The 14,461-nt window shown below is 34.5% G+C and overlaps 1 protein-coding gene across 1 annotated transcript in view; it reads left to right on the top strand.

Annotated features, from left to right (window-relative positions):
* Nucleotides 1-14,461, top strand: part of LOC148949323 (ubiquitin carboxyl-terminal hydrolase 48-like) — a 302,263-nt gene that overhangs the window by 22,265 nt on the left and 265,537 nt on the right. Inside the window, exon 4 of the mRNA XM_089092923.1 lies at nt 1,428-1,566. Coding sequence (XP_088949049.1) covers nt 1,428-1,566 — 139 coding nt within the window. The remainder of the gene's footprint in view (nt 1-1,427; nt 1,567-14,461) is intronic.

The following is a 14,461-nucleotide window of genomic DNA, read 5'->3' as shown; positions in this document are numbered from 1 at the left end:
CATTAAAAAAGACCATTATTTTTCTTTCATGCGTTAAAATCCAGTTTTATTCTTCTTTAATTTCTCTTTTGAAATTGGTCTGTTGTACATAATTTAGTTATTTGCTAGTTGTAAGTAAAAAAAAAACTTTTACTATCTCTATAACAAGCTCTCAAAATCGTGGTGCGTCAGAATCATTTCGGTCCTATATCAAAGTTTACACGTTTTTTTTTTCTTCATTTTTGTCTCAAGACTTACACAAGCTCGCTAACTTTTTAAAAGTTTGAAAAAGACGTGTTGGATCGATTTTTAATCTCATTTGATAAACTAATTTCTCAAATAGGTGTTGTTTTTTCAGTTTACCTATATCATTAATAATTAATATTTTTAATTGCCTATTGTTAATTATTAAACAGTTATACTATTAATATAAATTTTATCATGCAGTAAGCTCTACCTGTCTGGTTCAAAAAGAAAAGCACATTATCTTTAAATAAATGATGGATGTTGATTTGATGTATTTATATTAATTAACGACATCCTCAGTATAAATCTTATCGTTTTTGAATTGGCATCTGATCTTTGTTGAGAGAACCAAAGTAGGAAGTTGTAGACATAAAGAAGTAGTGTGAATATTGCAGAGCCTATCAAGCTTTATGTCATAAATAGGGGGAATCACATTGAAGATATTATTAATAAAAGTGCATCTTCAATAAAATATTGAATTCTTACTATTGAAAAAATACTTGTTTTCGTTTCGTCCCTACTTCGGGAAAATCCTGTAATTGTTATTATCAGTGGTATTATTATTCTTAATGTTGTACTACTACTATTGACCATGCCTGAGGCAGCTTTGCACACTCGTTGTTCGCCCCATTCTATTCACATCTTCCGTATTTGCTCCATATTATGAAGTTTTCACTTCCTTTGAATATTTTCTTATGAACTCTTTCTACCCTTCTCGATGACGGCATGCTTCGCTTTTTGTCTAGCTGAATTTAAAAAAGCACAATTTTCAGAAACCTGTTCTATTTCATCTGTAAGACGGGACCTAACGATCCTAACCTTTCTTCTATTATAAACATAGACGAACCTCATGAGGTTGAAACTCATTTTTTGTAAAACTTGTTGTGTGAAATGCAGTCGGTCAAAACACCATCTAAAACTAACTCTTAGACAAATCCAATGGGGGAAAAAATTATGTTTCTTTCTTTAGTTTTGAGGGCCCGGCTTTCACTCATTATTAGACCCAGTTTGGTTTTATATATTTAAATGGTATTATTATTAATGCTGTTCCAACCCCCTGTGCATGTTCCTTCACCAATTCTTCGATTAATCTTAATCTAGCATCGATTTTCTAATGAGAATAAACAGTGATATATATCTTAATCAACTATGCAGATGATACTTCTACATATAAATTTCATCTTTGATCTTATTGTTTTTAGGACTGGGTTCTGGGTTGGAAAAGAGTCTTTAAGAAAATGGCGGCAAATCTTTACAAAAAAGTTAGAAGACATGTACCAAGTCGGTCTAAAACCAAATGGAAAACTTGTACATGAAGATAAACACACCAACGGACTTGAGGTATGGTTTGCAGTATTTTAGTATTACTTTCGTTTGAATGTTTGTCCCGCTAGGGAAGATTATCGCAAGGGGCAAATTTGTTTTGGCTGTGTACTATCTCGGACATTCCATTCATGTCTTGTACTTCAAAAATTTTAATTTTTTAGGAAACAAAATCAAATTACTTGTACTTTTTCTGCTGGTCAGGAATAAGACCAATGCGTTAGAGAAATCCTGAAAATCTTTGAAAACATGCCAATATAGGGTAAAGATTAGCATAAATAGCGTTTTGTAAAGAATGCGGTACCGTACCGTATTAAGTGCAACCAATGTGGTTTTTCTTTCCATACCTTTTGATTGAACATAGTGCCGCCTGAACAAGCGAGAAAACAACAATATATTTTAATGCTAAAACGCAATTAGACAAATAGTTTTCATCACCATTTTTTAAACAATTTTGCCGTAAATGTCATATTTCTTACGGGATTTTACACGCGAAGACCATGGCGTTTTGACTAAGCGAAATGATATACATTGCCAAAAACTGCATTTGTAGTTTACCATGTAGTAAAAAAAACAAATAAGAAAACAAAGCATAGTTTTGCAATGGAGGGAAAGATTGGACCTTAAAATGAAGAAACACTATATTACTTCTCATCCTATGCAATGTATATATCTATAAAACTAGTGCAAATAAACCGACTGATGATATTTTCCTATATTTGTGGGATTATACTACAACTATTGCTTTACTGAAAACACAAAACCCACGCTTAAAGAACAGGAATGTTGTTTTAGAACCCAAATAGTCATTACATAGCCTTTAGAAAATAAGTGATTAATCTATAAGACTCTTAGTAGTCTTTCATCGGCCAAGATACCGATCTACTTTTGGTATACAATTTAAATTCTCTCGAAATCTCAGGCAAAAAAAATTCAATCTAATAACCGGGAAGTAATTTAACAATATACAAAAATAACAGCTGATTTATAAAATAACTCATTGGTCTCATCAGTCGGAACATCAATATCTAGTAACGTCAAAAGCTAATAACTGCACGAATGCAGTTATTTCTGTCAATTAATTAAAAAAAAAACTTTCCGAAAAATAAGTTTTTCAAAGAAAAGTAAAGGCCATTTTAGACATAAGATACAAATACCTGTTAAAATTCAAACTCAAAACGACCAGAATTTACTATTAAAGAATAAATGAAACCGAAAACGAACAGAAAGTAGAGTCATAATTACTCCCGCCATTTACCCGTGCCGCAGCCATTTAAACATTTGCCTCTCAATTACTTGGACTATCTGTCTTGGCTTTTCTCTTTCTATCTACGATTAGCCATTATTGGACGTTTAACGTGCGGGGTCACCACTTTTAAAGGCAAAAATGGCGCAAAGAGTTGCTATGCCATTTACTGGAGGGGGAGTTCCCTCGTCGGCCCCAAATTAGTGGGATTTCCGCGGTTACTCCAACGGTTCCGTATACTAACGTGATCGGATGGTCTATGGCCGCATTTAAAGCCAAACTTTACCGATAAGGTTTTCTAACTGTCTCTTTAGTTTCGACCTAAGCTGAAAAGTTAAAAGAGTACATAAAAAAAACCTTACTGTATTCACAACACGTTGTATAAAAGAACTGATCTAAAAAGAACTCTTTCTTCCAGCCCGCTAGCTGCGTGCTGCGACAAGGGTTATGAGGGTGGTAAATGAATCTTTCCAGCCAATCCTAGGACTCACTAATTTACTGGTCAACCTTTCTAACTGCGCAATTTCTTACCTCGTGGTCAATTAAACACGTACGCAATTAAGAAGACCCAAAATGGCGTCACAAAAATAAAAGGAAAATTAATATTTATTACTCGGGGAAGGAAAATAATTAAGGGGCCAAAAAAAATGAATCTGGGAGGGACATTTATCTGAACAAACTGGGACCCAGGGTTCCAACACCTCCCTCCTAAGATAAATGACCCGTATCTCCGGTAGATTGGCTGGAAACTCAAACATAAAATAAATAACACCAAACTTAATATCACTAAACTTGTTTATCTTTTCTTCTACCGATGTCTGTACTTCTTCCGCTTGGCTCTGGATCGGTCGTCCTCGACACGTCTCTACTGTAGGACCACCATGGTCTAGATCGTCTAACATCCGCATTTGGTTTTCAAAGCTGACGTCCCCAAGATTCGTAGAAGTTCATTGTGCACAGCACAATCAAAAACAAAAATTTTCTTGCTCTCACGAATTTGCATTTGAGAGGAGCAAAGAATCAGTTACTGTAACTTTCGATGATGCCAGCCATCATGAAAAATTGGCTGCACTAGCCTCTTAATATCCATCTGTGGAAACAACCCCACATCTCAATAAAAAAGTAAATTGCCCCTTGGCATAATTTCAAACAATCCAAGGCCGAAAATACACAGGCCTGTGAAAACGATAGGAGTTCAGGGAATGAAGTAAAATTTTGAGCGATCTATGAATCGCCTTTTTTCTGGGTTCCCTCCCCTGGGATAATTAAATGAAGAATATGCGTTGATGCTAATTGAAAGTGAAATTTGGGTACATCTCCCACTGATTACAATTTGCCGGAAATATTTGTCGATTCCCATGAAGAACAATAACTATGAATAGGGTTACTGGACAAGGGTTTGAGTGAAGTATCAAGTGACTGGGAGAGAGTATCCCCCAAGGACTCCAGATCAGAAAGGCAAAATCTCGGTAAAGGGATCACAACTTGTCCGCCAGTTGTGCATTGAGGAAAAGGACTATCTCTCGCGACTTCCCGGAGGGGATCTTCCCCACGGGATTCCTCCCCCTCATAAAGGAATAAACCCTCTTTTGAGTTGATCAGACAAATTTCAAATTCCTTTCCACTGTTTTTCAATTCAAATCGACATTAAATTTTTCCCAAAGTCCCCCCCCCCGTTGTTTGTCATTCATCTCTCTTTTGTAACCATCTTCTTTTATTCCCCATGGGTGTTTGACCTCTTTTTCCCCTATATTATCCATGTTTTCAAGCCACAGCTCATCCAACATTTTTTTGTTTTTTGCCACTGCAGGCTGAATCTCAAAATTTTGTCTCTTCTTTGCATTCCTCTTTGCGTCTTTATTTCTCTCAACTCTTCCATTTGCGCCGAATAATAAAACACCAGTATATCTAATATGGACTCCAGTATCCACCATATTTGATTACATAATTTCATTGTATTTCCTTTTATTATCTCTTTTCTCTTTTCTAGTTTTCTTTTGTTTTGTAGTAGCATTAAATAAATAGTCGTGAAATCTGAATTGGACTCTAGTGTCCATCTTCCGACTGTCTTTCTTTATTGTAGTTCCGCTTAATATCTTTCCTCTCTCTTTTAGTCTTTTTATTCTTACCGCAGCAACAAACATTTCGTCATCAAATGGGGAGGGAATTCCGATATTTGGTTTTTCATATTCTACTAAAATTTCTCGAACTTTCCGAGGAAAAGCGCGTACAATAAATTTCGTCTCATTTTTCATTGGTACAATCAGTGTTTCATTTTGGCCTATACTTATTAGCGTCTCAAATTCATTAAAAGTGTTTTCCATTTTCTGGAAATTTTCCCGAAAAATTATTCTCGCGCGTCTTTTTTTTAATATTTTGTGGTCTTTTTACTTCCGCATCCCATTTTGTGGATTATCAACATTTTGAACCCGAGTATCAAGTATTTCATTTTTCCGACAGGGTGGCACAGCCTCTCAATTTGTTTTATGGGCCAGACCACCTCCCGACCTTGTCATTGAAGTAGCATATCCTTCCGTCGTAATATAATTTTTTAATTTTTCCTCTGTTAAAGAAGTCGCTTCTAACGATAGGAGATTCCCGATATCTCAGAAGTCTCCTCCTTCTAAAACATCCACTGCTAGCTTAGGTACTAAGCCTAATTTTATCGTTGTTCTCTGGACCGTACCGTCCTTCTTTGCAATTTCTATTCTTACCCAAGCAGACGGGCATGGGTGCTTGTCTCCATAATAACATAATGTTGTAATTTTATTTTTATGGTCAATCTGTTCTACTAACTAGGTCAGTTCGCACATAGGTTTGATCACTGCAAGAATCAATTGCCATTTCAACTAATTCCCTGTTCAATTTTCCGTATATTTTATGCAACCCTGCAAATGCGTAATTTTTTTCCCTATTATGGGTCATGGCCCAGGCTGTCGTTCTATGTGATTTTTGGTCATATGTATTGGGGCATTTTCTTGGAAAATGCCCCGTGGTACCACAGTTATAGCAAGTTAATCCTCCTTGCGCTGTGTTATAATGCCTATCTTTGTTATACTCTTTATTTTGAAATGTGTCCATCTCCTCAATTTCTTCTCTTATTTCGGTCCACCTATTCGCCATTTCCGCCATTTCTTCGCTTGTTTTTGGATTCTTTTCTTTCAAATATATTTTCAATTCTCTGTGGGTGTTTTCTAAAAATTGTTCCATTGCTGTTTTATTTACCACTTCCGTCAATTTTTCTTTTATCTCTTCCGGGTCTTCATACATTCTATAATTTTTTAACTCTAGCCATTTTAAACACATATCTTTCAATTTGTACCCAAATTCTTTATATGTTTTGTTGTCTCCTTTTCTTTAGCTTCTAAAGATTCTTTGAAAGTGCTCGGGGGAGAGTTAAAACTTTTCAAGAATGGCTTGTTTTAGCCTTCCAAAATCTCTTGAGTAGTCCATTGGTAGTGCTTTCCGTGCAATTTGGGCTTTGTAGTCAAGAAGGGGTTGTATTCTTGTCACCCAGTTTTCTCACGGCAATCCACTTAATTCTGCTGTTTTTTCAAAATTGTGTATGCATAAATGTACATCTTCATTTTCTTTCTTTGGTTGAAGGTTTACTGCCTGTATTATCTCTATTGTAGACGATTTCTGAGGCTCTTGGGAATTTCTCCCTGAAATCATTTCCATTAGGTATTTTCTTTCCTCTCTGTCTGTCTCCTCCTTTTTTTCTCTGGCTATCCTATCAGCCTCTTCCTTTTTTTTCTCTGGCTATCCTATCTCTTTCTCTTTGTTCTCTATCTTCCTCCTCTTTTCGTACTTTGTCTAATCTTTCTTTCTCTATGAAATTTAAAAGTTGTTGTGTCATATCTATTTTAGTGCTTTTCCGTGAGCTCCTGCTGGAAATTAAACTTCTACTACTCCTGGTACTTGGCCTACTTTGAATCTCACTGTCTTTATATTCTCTTAATTCATTTTCTGAGTCTGCTCGTTGTATAATATTTTCTTCTCTCCGCAACTCCCCTACTTTTTGTACCTTCTCTGAAGGGTGAGTTTGTTTTGTTATACCAGTTCTTTCATGCAATGATTTTTCCTCATGTATTATCGCCACTGTTTCTTTTGTTCGGGTTTCTCTATCTGCGAGTAATTCTTTCTGCACTTGTCTTAGACTTTTCTCTTCTTCTCTGGTTCGTACCGGGGATCGCTCTATTACTGATTTTGGTTTGAAGATATCCTCTTCACATGTCTCGGAAATGTCTATTTCACATGTTGAGTGATATATGGTTCTATCTGATGGTGTTTTTCTTAGGGTATTTCCAGCGTGAGTCGCATACAATTGTGTGTCTGAATCCGATTTTTGTTTAACCGCTGTAGATCTTGCCTGAATTCTTCGTTTGTCCGCCATTATTTCAAGGTTTATTTAACGTCTTTCGTTCAAATGAAAATCCTTTTATCAATGTTTCTTTTTATCCTTTCGTGAAAAATTATTTCCTTTTAATTTGTCGATTATCTGTGGGTGGCGCAGCCTCCCTTGTCGCACAAGTTAATTATTCGCGTGATTTATTGATTCTTAAATTTTATTACCTATTATTATCCGACTAGGCACAGCTCAGATAAAAATTTTCTCTTTACGATTTTTATATATGTACCCACCATAGGCTACTTTCTAGGCCAAATTAACCCGTCTCTTCGAAAGCGCGGAATTCTTTTATTATCAGATTTACTGATAGGACCTTAAATCGCTGCCACCACTTATTGGAGGGGGTACCGCTTTTAAAGGCAAAAATGGCGCAAAGAGTTGCTATGCCACTTACTAGAGGGGGAGATCCCTCGTCGGCCCCAAATTAGTGGGATTTCCGAGGTTACTCCAAAGGTTCCGTATACTAATGTGATCGGATGATCTATGGCCACATTTAAAGCCAAACTTTACCGATAAGGTTTTTTAACTGTCTCTTTAGTTTTGACTTAAGCTGAAAAGTTAAAATAGTACATAAAAAAAACCTACTGTATTCACAAAACGTTGCATAAAAGAACTGAACTAAAAAGGACTCTTTCTCCCAGCCCGCTAGCCGCGTGCTGCGACAGGGGTTACGAGGGTGGTAAATGAATCTTTCCAGCCAATCCTAGGACTTACTAATTTACTGGTCAACCTCCCTAACTGCGCAATTTCTTACCTCGTGGTCTATTTAACACGTACGCAATTAAGAAGACCCAAAATGGCGTCACAAAAATAAAAGGAAAATTAATATTTATTACTCGGGGAAGGAAAATAATTAAGGGGCCAAAAAAATGAATCTGGGAGGGACATTTATCTGAACAAACTGAGACCAAGGGTTCCAACAGCCATATCTTGTAAAATCATAGCAAAAAAAACCTACAACAATTAATAATATAAACGAATAAATAAATCTTAAAGCGAGTAAACGAAAAAAAATATTTTGCTATTGAAGTATAGATGAAACCCAAAACGAACAAAAATTAAATAAAAAATCAATCCAAACAAACATACAATAGATACTAATGTAAATGAATAAATAAATCTTAAAACGAAACATTGAAATTACAGTAAAAATTTGAACTGATGAGTTTTCAGCAATTAATATCATTATACATCAAACATATAGTTTAATTTATTAGTTCTTTCTAAAATTGTTAAAGACCCCTAAAGTTGTCCCCTTCCTTAACTGTAAAAAACCTTAAGCCTACTTCGTCATTGGCCCTTCACTGAAAACGAATTATATTACCAATGTTTTCTTTTCCAGTTCTTACAGCATTGAAAACGAAAATAAAATTACAGTGAAATAAAATCTTGAACTGATGGATCTTTAAACAATTAATATCATTATATATCAAATATTTAATTTGATTTTGTTTATCCTCTCCAAGACTGGTCAAGACACATATAGTTTTCAGTAAGGCGCCATAACGCAGTAGGTTTTTGACTTTTACAGTGAGAGAAGGAGGCGATACCCAAACTCTTGTTTGTAGTGATTTTTGTTCGTTTCCAGCTTGATTTGCATATTCAATTTAAGTTTCACTCGTTTTAAGATGTATTTATTAATTACATTATTATACATTGTATGTTTGTTTGCATTGATTCTTTATTTAATTTCTGTTCGTTTTGAGTTTCATTTATACTTTAATAGCAAAATATTTTTTTTTTTTTTTAAGCTTGATATTTAAATTCAATCTAATCATTACTCGCTTTAAGATTTATTTATTCATTTATATTATTACTTGTTGTATGTTTTTTTGCTATGATTGTTTATTCGATTACTGTTCATTTCGGGTTTCATTTATTCTTTGATAGTAAGTTCTGTTCGTTTTGGTTTTTAATTTTAAAAAATATTTTTATCCGCTGAGTTTAAGTTTAAAATTGCCTTTACTTTTCTTTGAAAAACGTCTTTTTCGGTGAGTTTTTTTAATTAATTTTTGTTCGTTTTCGATTACACAAAGTTTCAAGTTTTTAAAAATACCTTATTGCAAAATCAAATGTTCATCAAAGTATCAAAACTACTATCAAAGTAAAAAAATGGGTTTGTGTCCACCTCGGAGTTCTTTTTATCTGATGTTTGAACTATTTTAAAAAAAAAAATGGCTATCTCAAAATTTTTATCGGATGGGTTTGGGGGTGGGGGTGGGGAATGCGTTGGGGGGGGGGCTAATTGCCCTTCGATCTCTTTTGACTCTTTGAAAGTCATTTAGAACATTCCATTTTCAATCAAATGAGCCGTCTCTGAAGTTTATACAAGCATCCTTCTATAAGAACCATATATGCACCCAGGGTATGACTTACAACGCCTAACCCCGGGCCCTGGGGGTTGTCTCGACCCCGGAATTTTAAAATCTGATGTTTGAAACAATTTTTAAGGAAATGGCCGCCTCAAAATTTTTATTGGATGGGTTTGGTGAAGAAAAAGGCGTGGAGGGGAGAGGAGCTAGTTGCCCTCCGATCTCTGTTGACTCTTAGAAAGTGAACTAGAACTTTTAATTTCAAATCAAATGCCCTCTCTGAAATTTAGACGAGCATCTCTTTCATAAGAACCATATATGGTCCCGGGACATAACTTACAACGCCTTGCCCCCGGGCCCTGGGGGGTTGTGTCGACACCTGAGTTTTCGTTATCTGACCTTTGAACTATTGAAAAAAAATGTCGATCTCAAAATTTGTTCTCGGATGGGTTTGCGGGAAAAAGGGTGTGGGGCTGGTTGCCCTCCGATCTCTTTTGACCCATAAAGATTGAACTAGAACTTTCAATTTCCATTCAAATGAGCCCTCCCTGAAGTTTATACGAGCATCCCTTCCATAAAAACCCTAGATGTCACCAAGTCATAACTTACAACGCCTGTCCCTAGGCCCTTGGGGCTCTGTCGACACCGGAGTTTTTGTTATCTAACCTTTGAACTTTTTTTTAACAAAATTTCTATTTCAAAATTGTTATCGGGTGCATTTTGGAAAAAAGGGTATGGGGCGGTCTAGTTGCCCTCTGATCACTTTTGACTCTTAAAAAGGGCACTAGAAATCTCGATTTCCAATCGAATTAGCCCCGTTTGAAGTTCATATGACGACCCGTTCCATATGAAATGCCTCAGGGAAAAAAAATAATAAATAAATAATAACAAAACATTGGAGCCCGTATGACCTATAGGCAACGCTATGGCGTCGCCTCTAATAAAAGGGAAAATTTCAAGTTACGATGGGTATCCTGAACTAAAATATATAATCCTAACACTACCAAATCGGCTTCTTTTCGGACTTGTCTACAAAATAATTATGAAGTATCGCGAAACTGAAGCACACTGTTAAAAATACATATAGTTTTCAATAAAACGCAAATCACACAATAGGCACTAGAACTTTTGCGGTTGGGAGAGGGGGAAAATGCAGTAGCCAAACTCCTGTTTGTTGTAAGTGTTCGTTTTAAGTTTGACTTGAATATTTAATTTAATGTTTACTCGTTTTAAGATTTATTTATTCATCTATATAAGTATCAGATATGGATGAATATGTTTGATATGATCGTTTATTTAATTTCTGTTCGTTTTGGTAGTAACTTTTATTATTTAGTAGTAACTTCTTGTCGTTTTGAGTTTGAATTATCATAGGACTTCATTTCTGCTGGTTTTGAGATTAATATGGCTCTTTTCTTATCTCTTTAAAAATCTTTTTTTTACGGAAAGTTTTTTTTTAATCAGTTTTAACAATACTCATGCTGAATTCTTTGGTATCTTTAGCTAAGTTAGACAAAGATCCGTTTGTAATGTTTACTTTACATATTATAAAACCTAAAAATGAAGTTTTTCTGATGGAAGTAAAGAACGAATTGAAACATAAAATTGTTGCTTCGAAATTTATGCAACATCAATCCGCAAAATTGGTCTAAATAAACTGACTCATGGAATTGCCTTTTATTCGTAGAATTCTGTAAAACTATTCAGCAGTAAATTTCCAGTCAAGGATTTTCAACATTAGCGAATTTTAATGGTATTCTTTATTTTGATGATTTATTTCGCCATGTTCGAGGAGTTTCAGGCTCTTTTGAAATTAAACAATTACAATTACAAAATGTTATCTTGTTCAATATGATTAATGATTATGAGTTACTTATCAACATTAACTGCAAATTTTCCTTTATAGGACCTTGGAGAAGACATTTTAAACCTCTGATTACTATGGGCCTTAGTTTGCTCATTTCAGGTGGCGGGAAAAAAATTTCTTTTTCTTCCAACGATTTATCAGGTCAGGTTGCTATTTTATTTTATTCGTCCAGGTTTCTTGTCAAAGGTATGGTAGGCATTGTTGACCTTATCCATGTCAAAATCCCAGATCCAATCATCATTGCTATCATTTTTAATTTTGACACGTTTCGAATCTCACTGTCCAGGTTGATTTTCATTGACTCGATCATATGTTCGGTGTTGCATGTCTTCTAACAGCGTGTGTTTTTGCTCTTTATTTTAATTTTTGACTCGCTAACATGCTCGGTGACGCATGTCTTCTAACCGTGTGTATTTGGCTCTTCATTTTCATTTTTGACACGCTCTAATTGTCGTTTTTGCATATCTTCTAACCGCCCATGTCTCTGCTCTTAATTTTCATTTTTTACAAGTTTTTGCATTTTGATTACCTCAGACAATTTAGCAATGGCCTTTCCTATAGCTGGCTGTATTGGTGTTCTTGCAATTGATGGTCCAGGTTGTCGATTTTCACATCTTATCAGGTTAGATAGTTCAGGTGTTGGTTCCAAAGAATCACCATTTATAGTAACTGCAAATGCAAATTTTCGTTTTTGGGCCTTCCAACTGACATTATATTTTATAAATAACTGTTGCGTTGGAAACTTAACAATCTTATTTATTCTATGCAGGACATCATATAAGAAAATGCTTATATGATGTCGTACGAAATCCTTATATTATGTACTAACATAGCACATGACTTCATTTGTAAAAAAAAACAAAATTAAGGCTCTTAAAGAATTTTCTAAGACTTCTGACCTACCTAAATCGTTTTTTTATGCGAGAATATCCCAAGATACTAATTTTCCCGAAAAAACGTGGAGCCGTTTTCAAGACAAAAAAAAATATATATAAATATACAATTATTGTTCGTTTATAAAGATAGTATATGTATATACATATATATATATATATATATATATATATATATATATATATATATATATATATATATATATATATAAACAAGCAACTGTGGATGTATTTATGTATTATTTTTTTTTTTTACGGCTCTATTTCTTCTTTTATTTTAGAAAATTGGCTCCGTGAGATTTTCTTGCCTGAAAAAAGTGAGTGACGTCATGCTTATACACATTTCAAGACAATAAATTACATAATCCCCCCCTCCCCCGGAGTGGTCGTATTGTTGTAGTATCTACAACGGTTGCAAGATTATACAAGATGACAAATGACTGGACAACTAAAGGAAAAGGCAAGGAACAAGGAACAGCAAAATCACATTGAATTGCAAACAAAAACGGCGGACGACGAAATATGCGATTTGAAGACAAAGCAAAATTACAATAGAATAATGGAACTGTGAAGCTGTTTAGCGTGCTTGAACGGTTAAAAGACAAAGCAAAATTACAATGGAATGAAGGAATGTGTTAGTATAGCGCGTTTGAGTCTATGAAGAAAGAATTAAAATTTAATATCAATTACACGTGTAAAATTACACAAGATGACATTCGACTCTGAACAAGAACATTCCTGGTTGTTATTGAATTATATAACAACGCAATTGAAGCAAAAATATGAGGAATAGGGAAAGCTGAGAAAGAAGATTTTTTTGGTATCTATGGCGTCGTGCGAAATTACACATTTTTTTTTTAAAGTAAAAGGCATGGGAAAGAGTTGGAGGTAATGATGCAGGAAAATGAAGCGCAAGCAAATTCTATTGCTAGAACACATATGACTATCAGCATCACCATGAATGAATTGAATCGTAAATCAAATGTGTAGTTAGAAGAGAAGCGACAATGAAAATCAGAACGAGTCCCAAAAGAAAACAAATGCTATAAAATGGAGGAATCTTTGATGCGTTAACAGGAAGGAGGAATTGAATTCGAGCCAGGATTTCTTAACTCAACTGAAATTGCTTTTTTGACACCTCGTGACTCAAAACCAAAGAAACATGGATATATAAACTCCCTTTAAACGAGCAACTGTGGGTTTTTGTATGTATGCATAATTTTCTTGAAAACGATTTTGAATGAATCAAAAACGCTAAAGCAAGAGGCATGTAATAAGATCTGATGTAATGATGAACGAAAATGAAGCGATAACGAAATATGCTAGAAGACAAGCGACAACAAGCATTGTTACGAATCCCAAATGAAAATAATGGACAACAAAATCTGCGGTTAGAAGAAAAGCGACGAGAATCATCACATCGAAATCGAATTGTGAATGAAATCTGTGTTTAGAAGAGCAGCAACTGTGAGAATCACACTGAGTCCGAAAAAAAAAACAATTTTATAAAATTGATGATTTTCTGATGCATTAACAGGAAGGAGGAATTGAATTCACGCCCGAACATTTTTAGATTATGCTAACAAGGATTATCAAATACGTGCATTTGCCCGGGCTGCCGGCAGTATATATATATATATATATATATATATATATATATATATATATATATATATATATATATATATATATATATATATATATATATATATATATATATATATATATATATATATATATATATATATATATATATATATATATACAAATTTATTTGGAAAACTCTTTGAACACCTAATTGGCTAAAAATAAATCTTTTTTTCTAAGTAACTTCTGTTTAGGTAGCTTGTCCTTTAATGGTAAGCGAGACTTTCTTTTAACGATTTTATCGTATACTTGGGATGTCTCTTTTATCTTGATAGTAGGCTACTAAACGTCTAAAATATTCAGCGCTGGAAGTGAAGTTTCATTTGGATTTGTGAATATGTTTGTTAATTCAAGGGGGGAGTAAGCTAGAGAAATGATCTTATAGGAAGCTCATCACCTGCTTTATTGAGGTTTAGGGGGCAATTCAGAGGTTCAGATAACAACCCCGATAAGTATTTAAGTGAATACTCTGTAAATGGTTGAGAAAACGGCGAAATTTCATCATTTTCACTGTTTTCAAACTGTAAAACATACTAA

The sequence above is a fragment of the Artemia sp. Qi Xiang Cuo genome, chromosome 8 (genome assembly GCF_049724085.1).
Source record: "Artemia sp. Qi Xiang Cuo chromosome 8, ASM4972408v1, whole genome shotgun sequence".
Classification (NCBI taxonomy): domain Eukaryota; kingdom Metazoa; phylum Arthropoda; class Branchiopoda; order Anostraca; family Artemiidae; genus Artemia; species Artemia sp. Qi Xiang Cuo.
The sequence above is the reverse complement of the archived record's forward strand: the minus strand, read 5'-3'. Positions and strand labels throughout refer to the sequence as shown.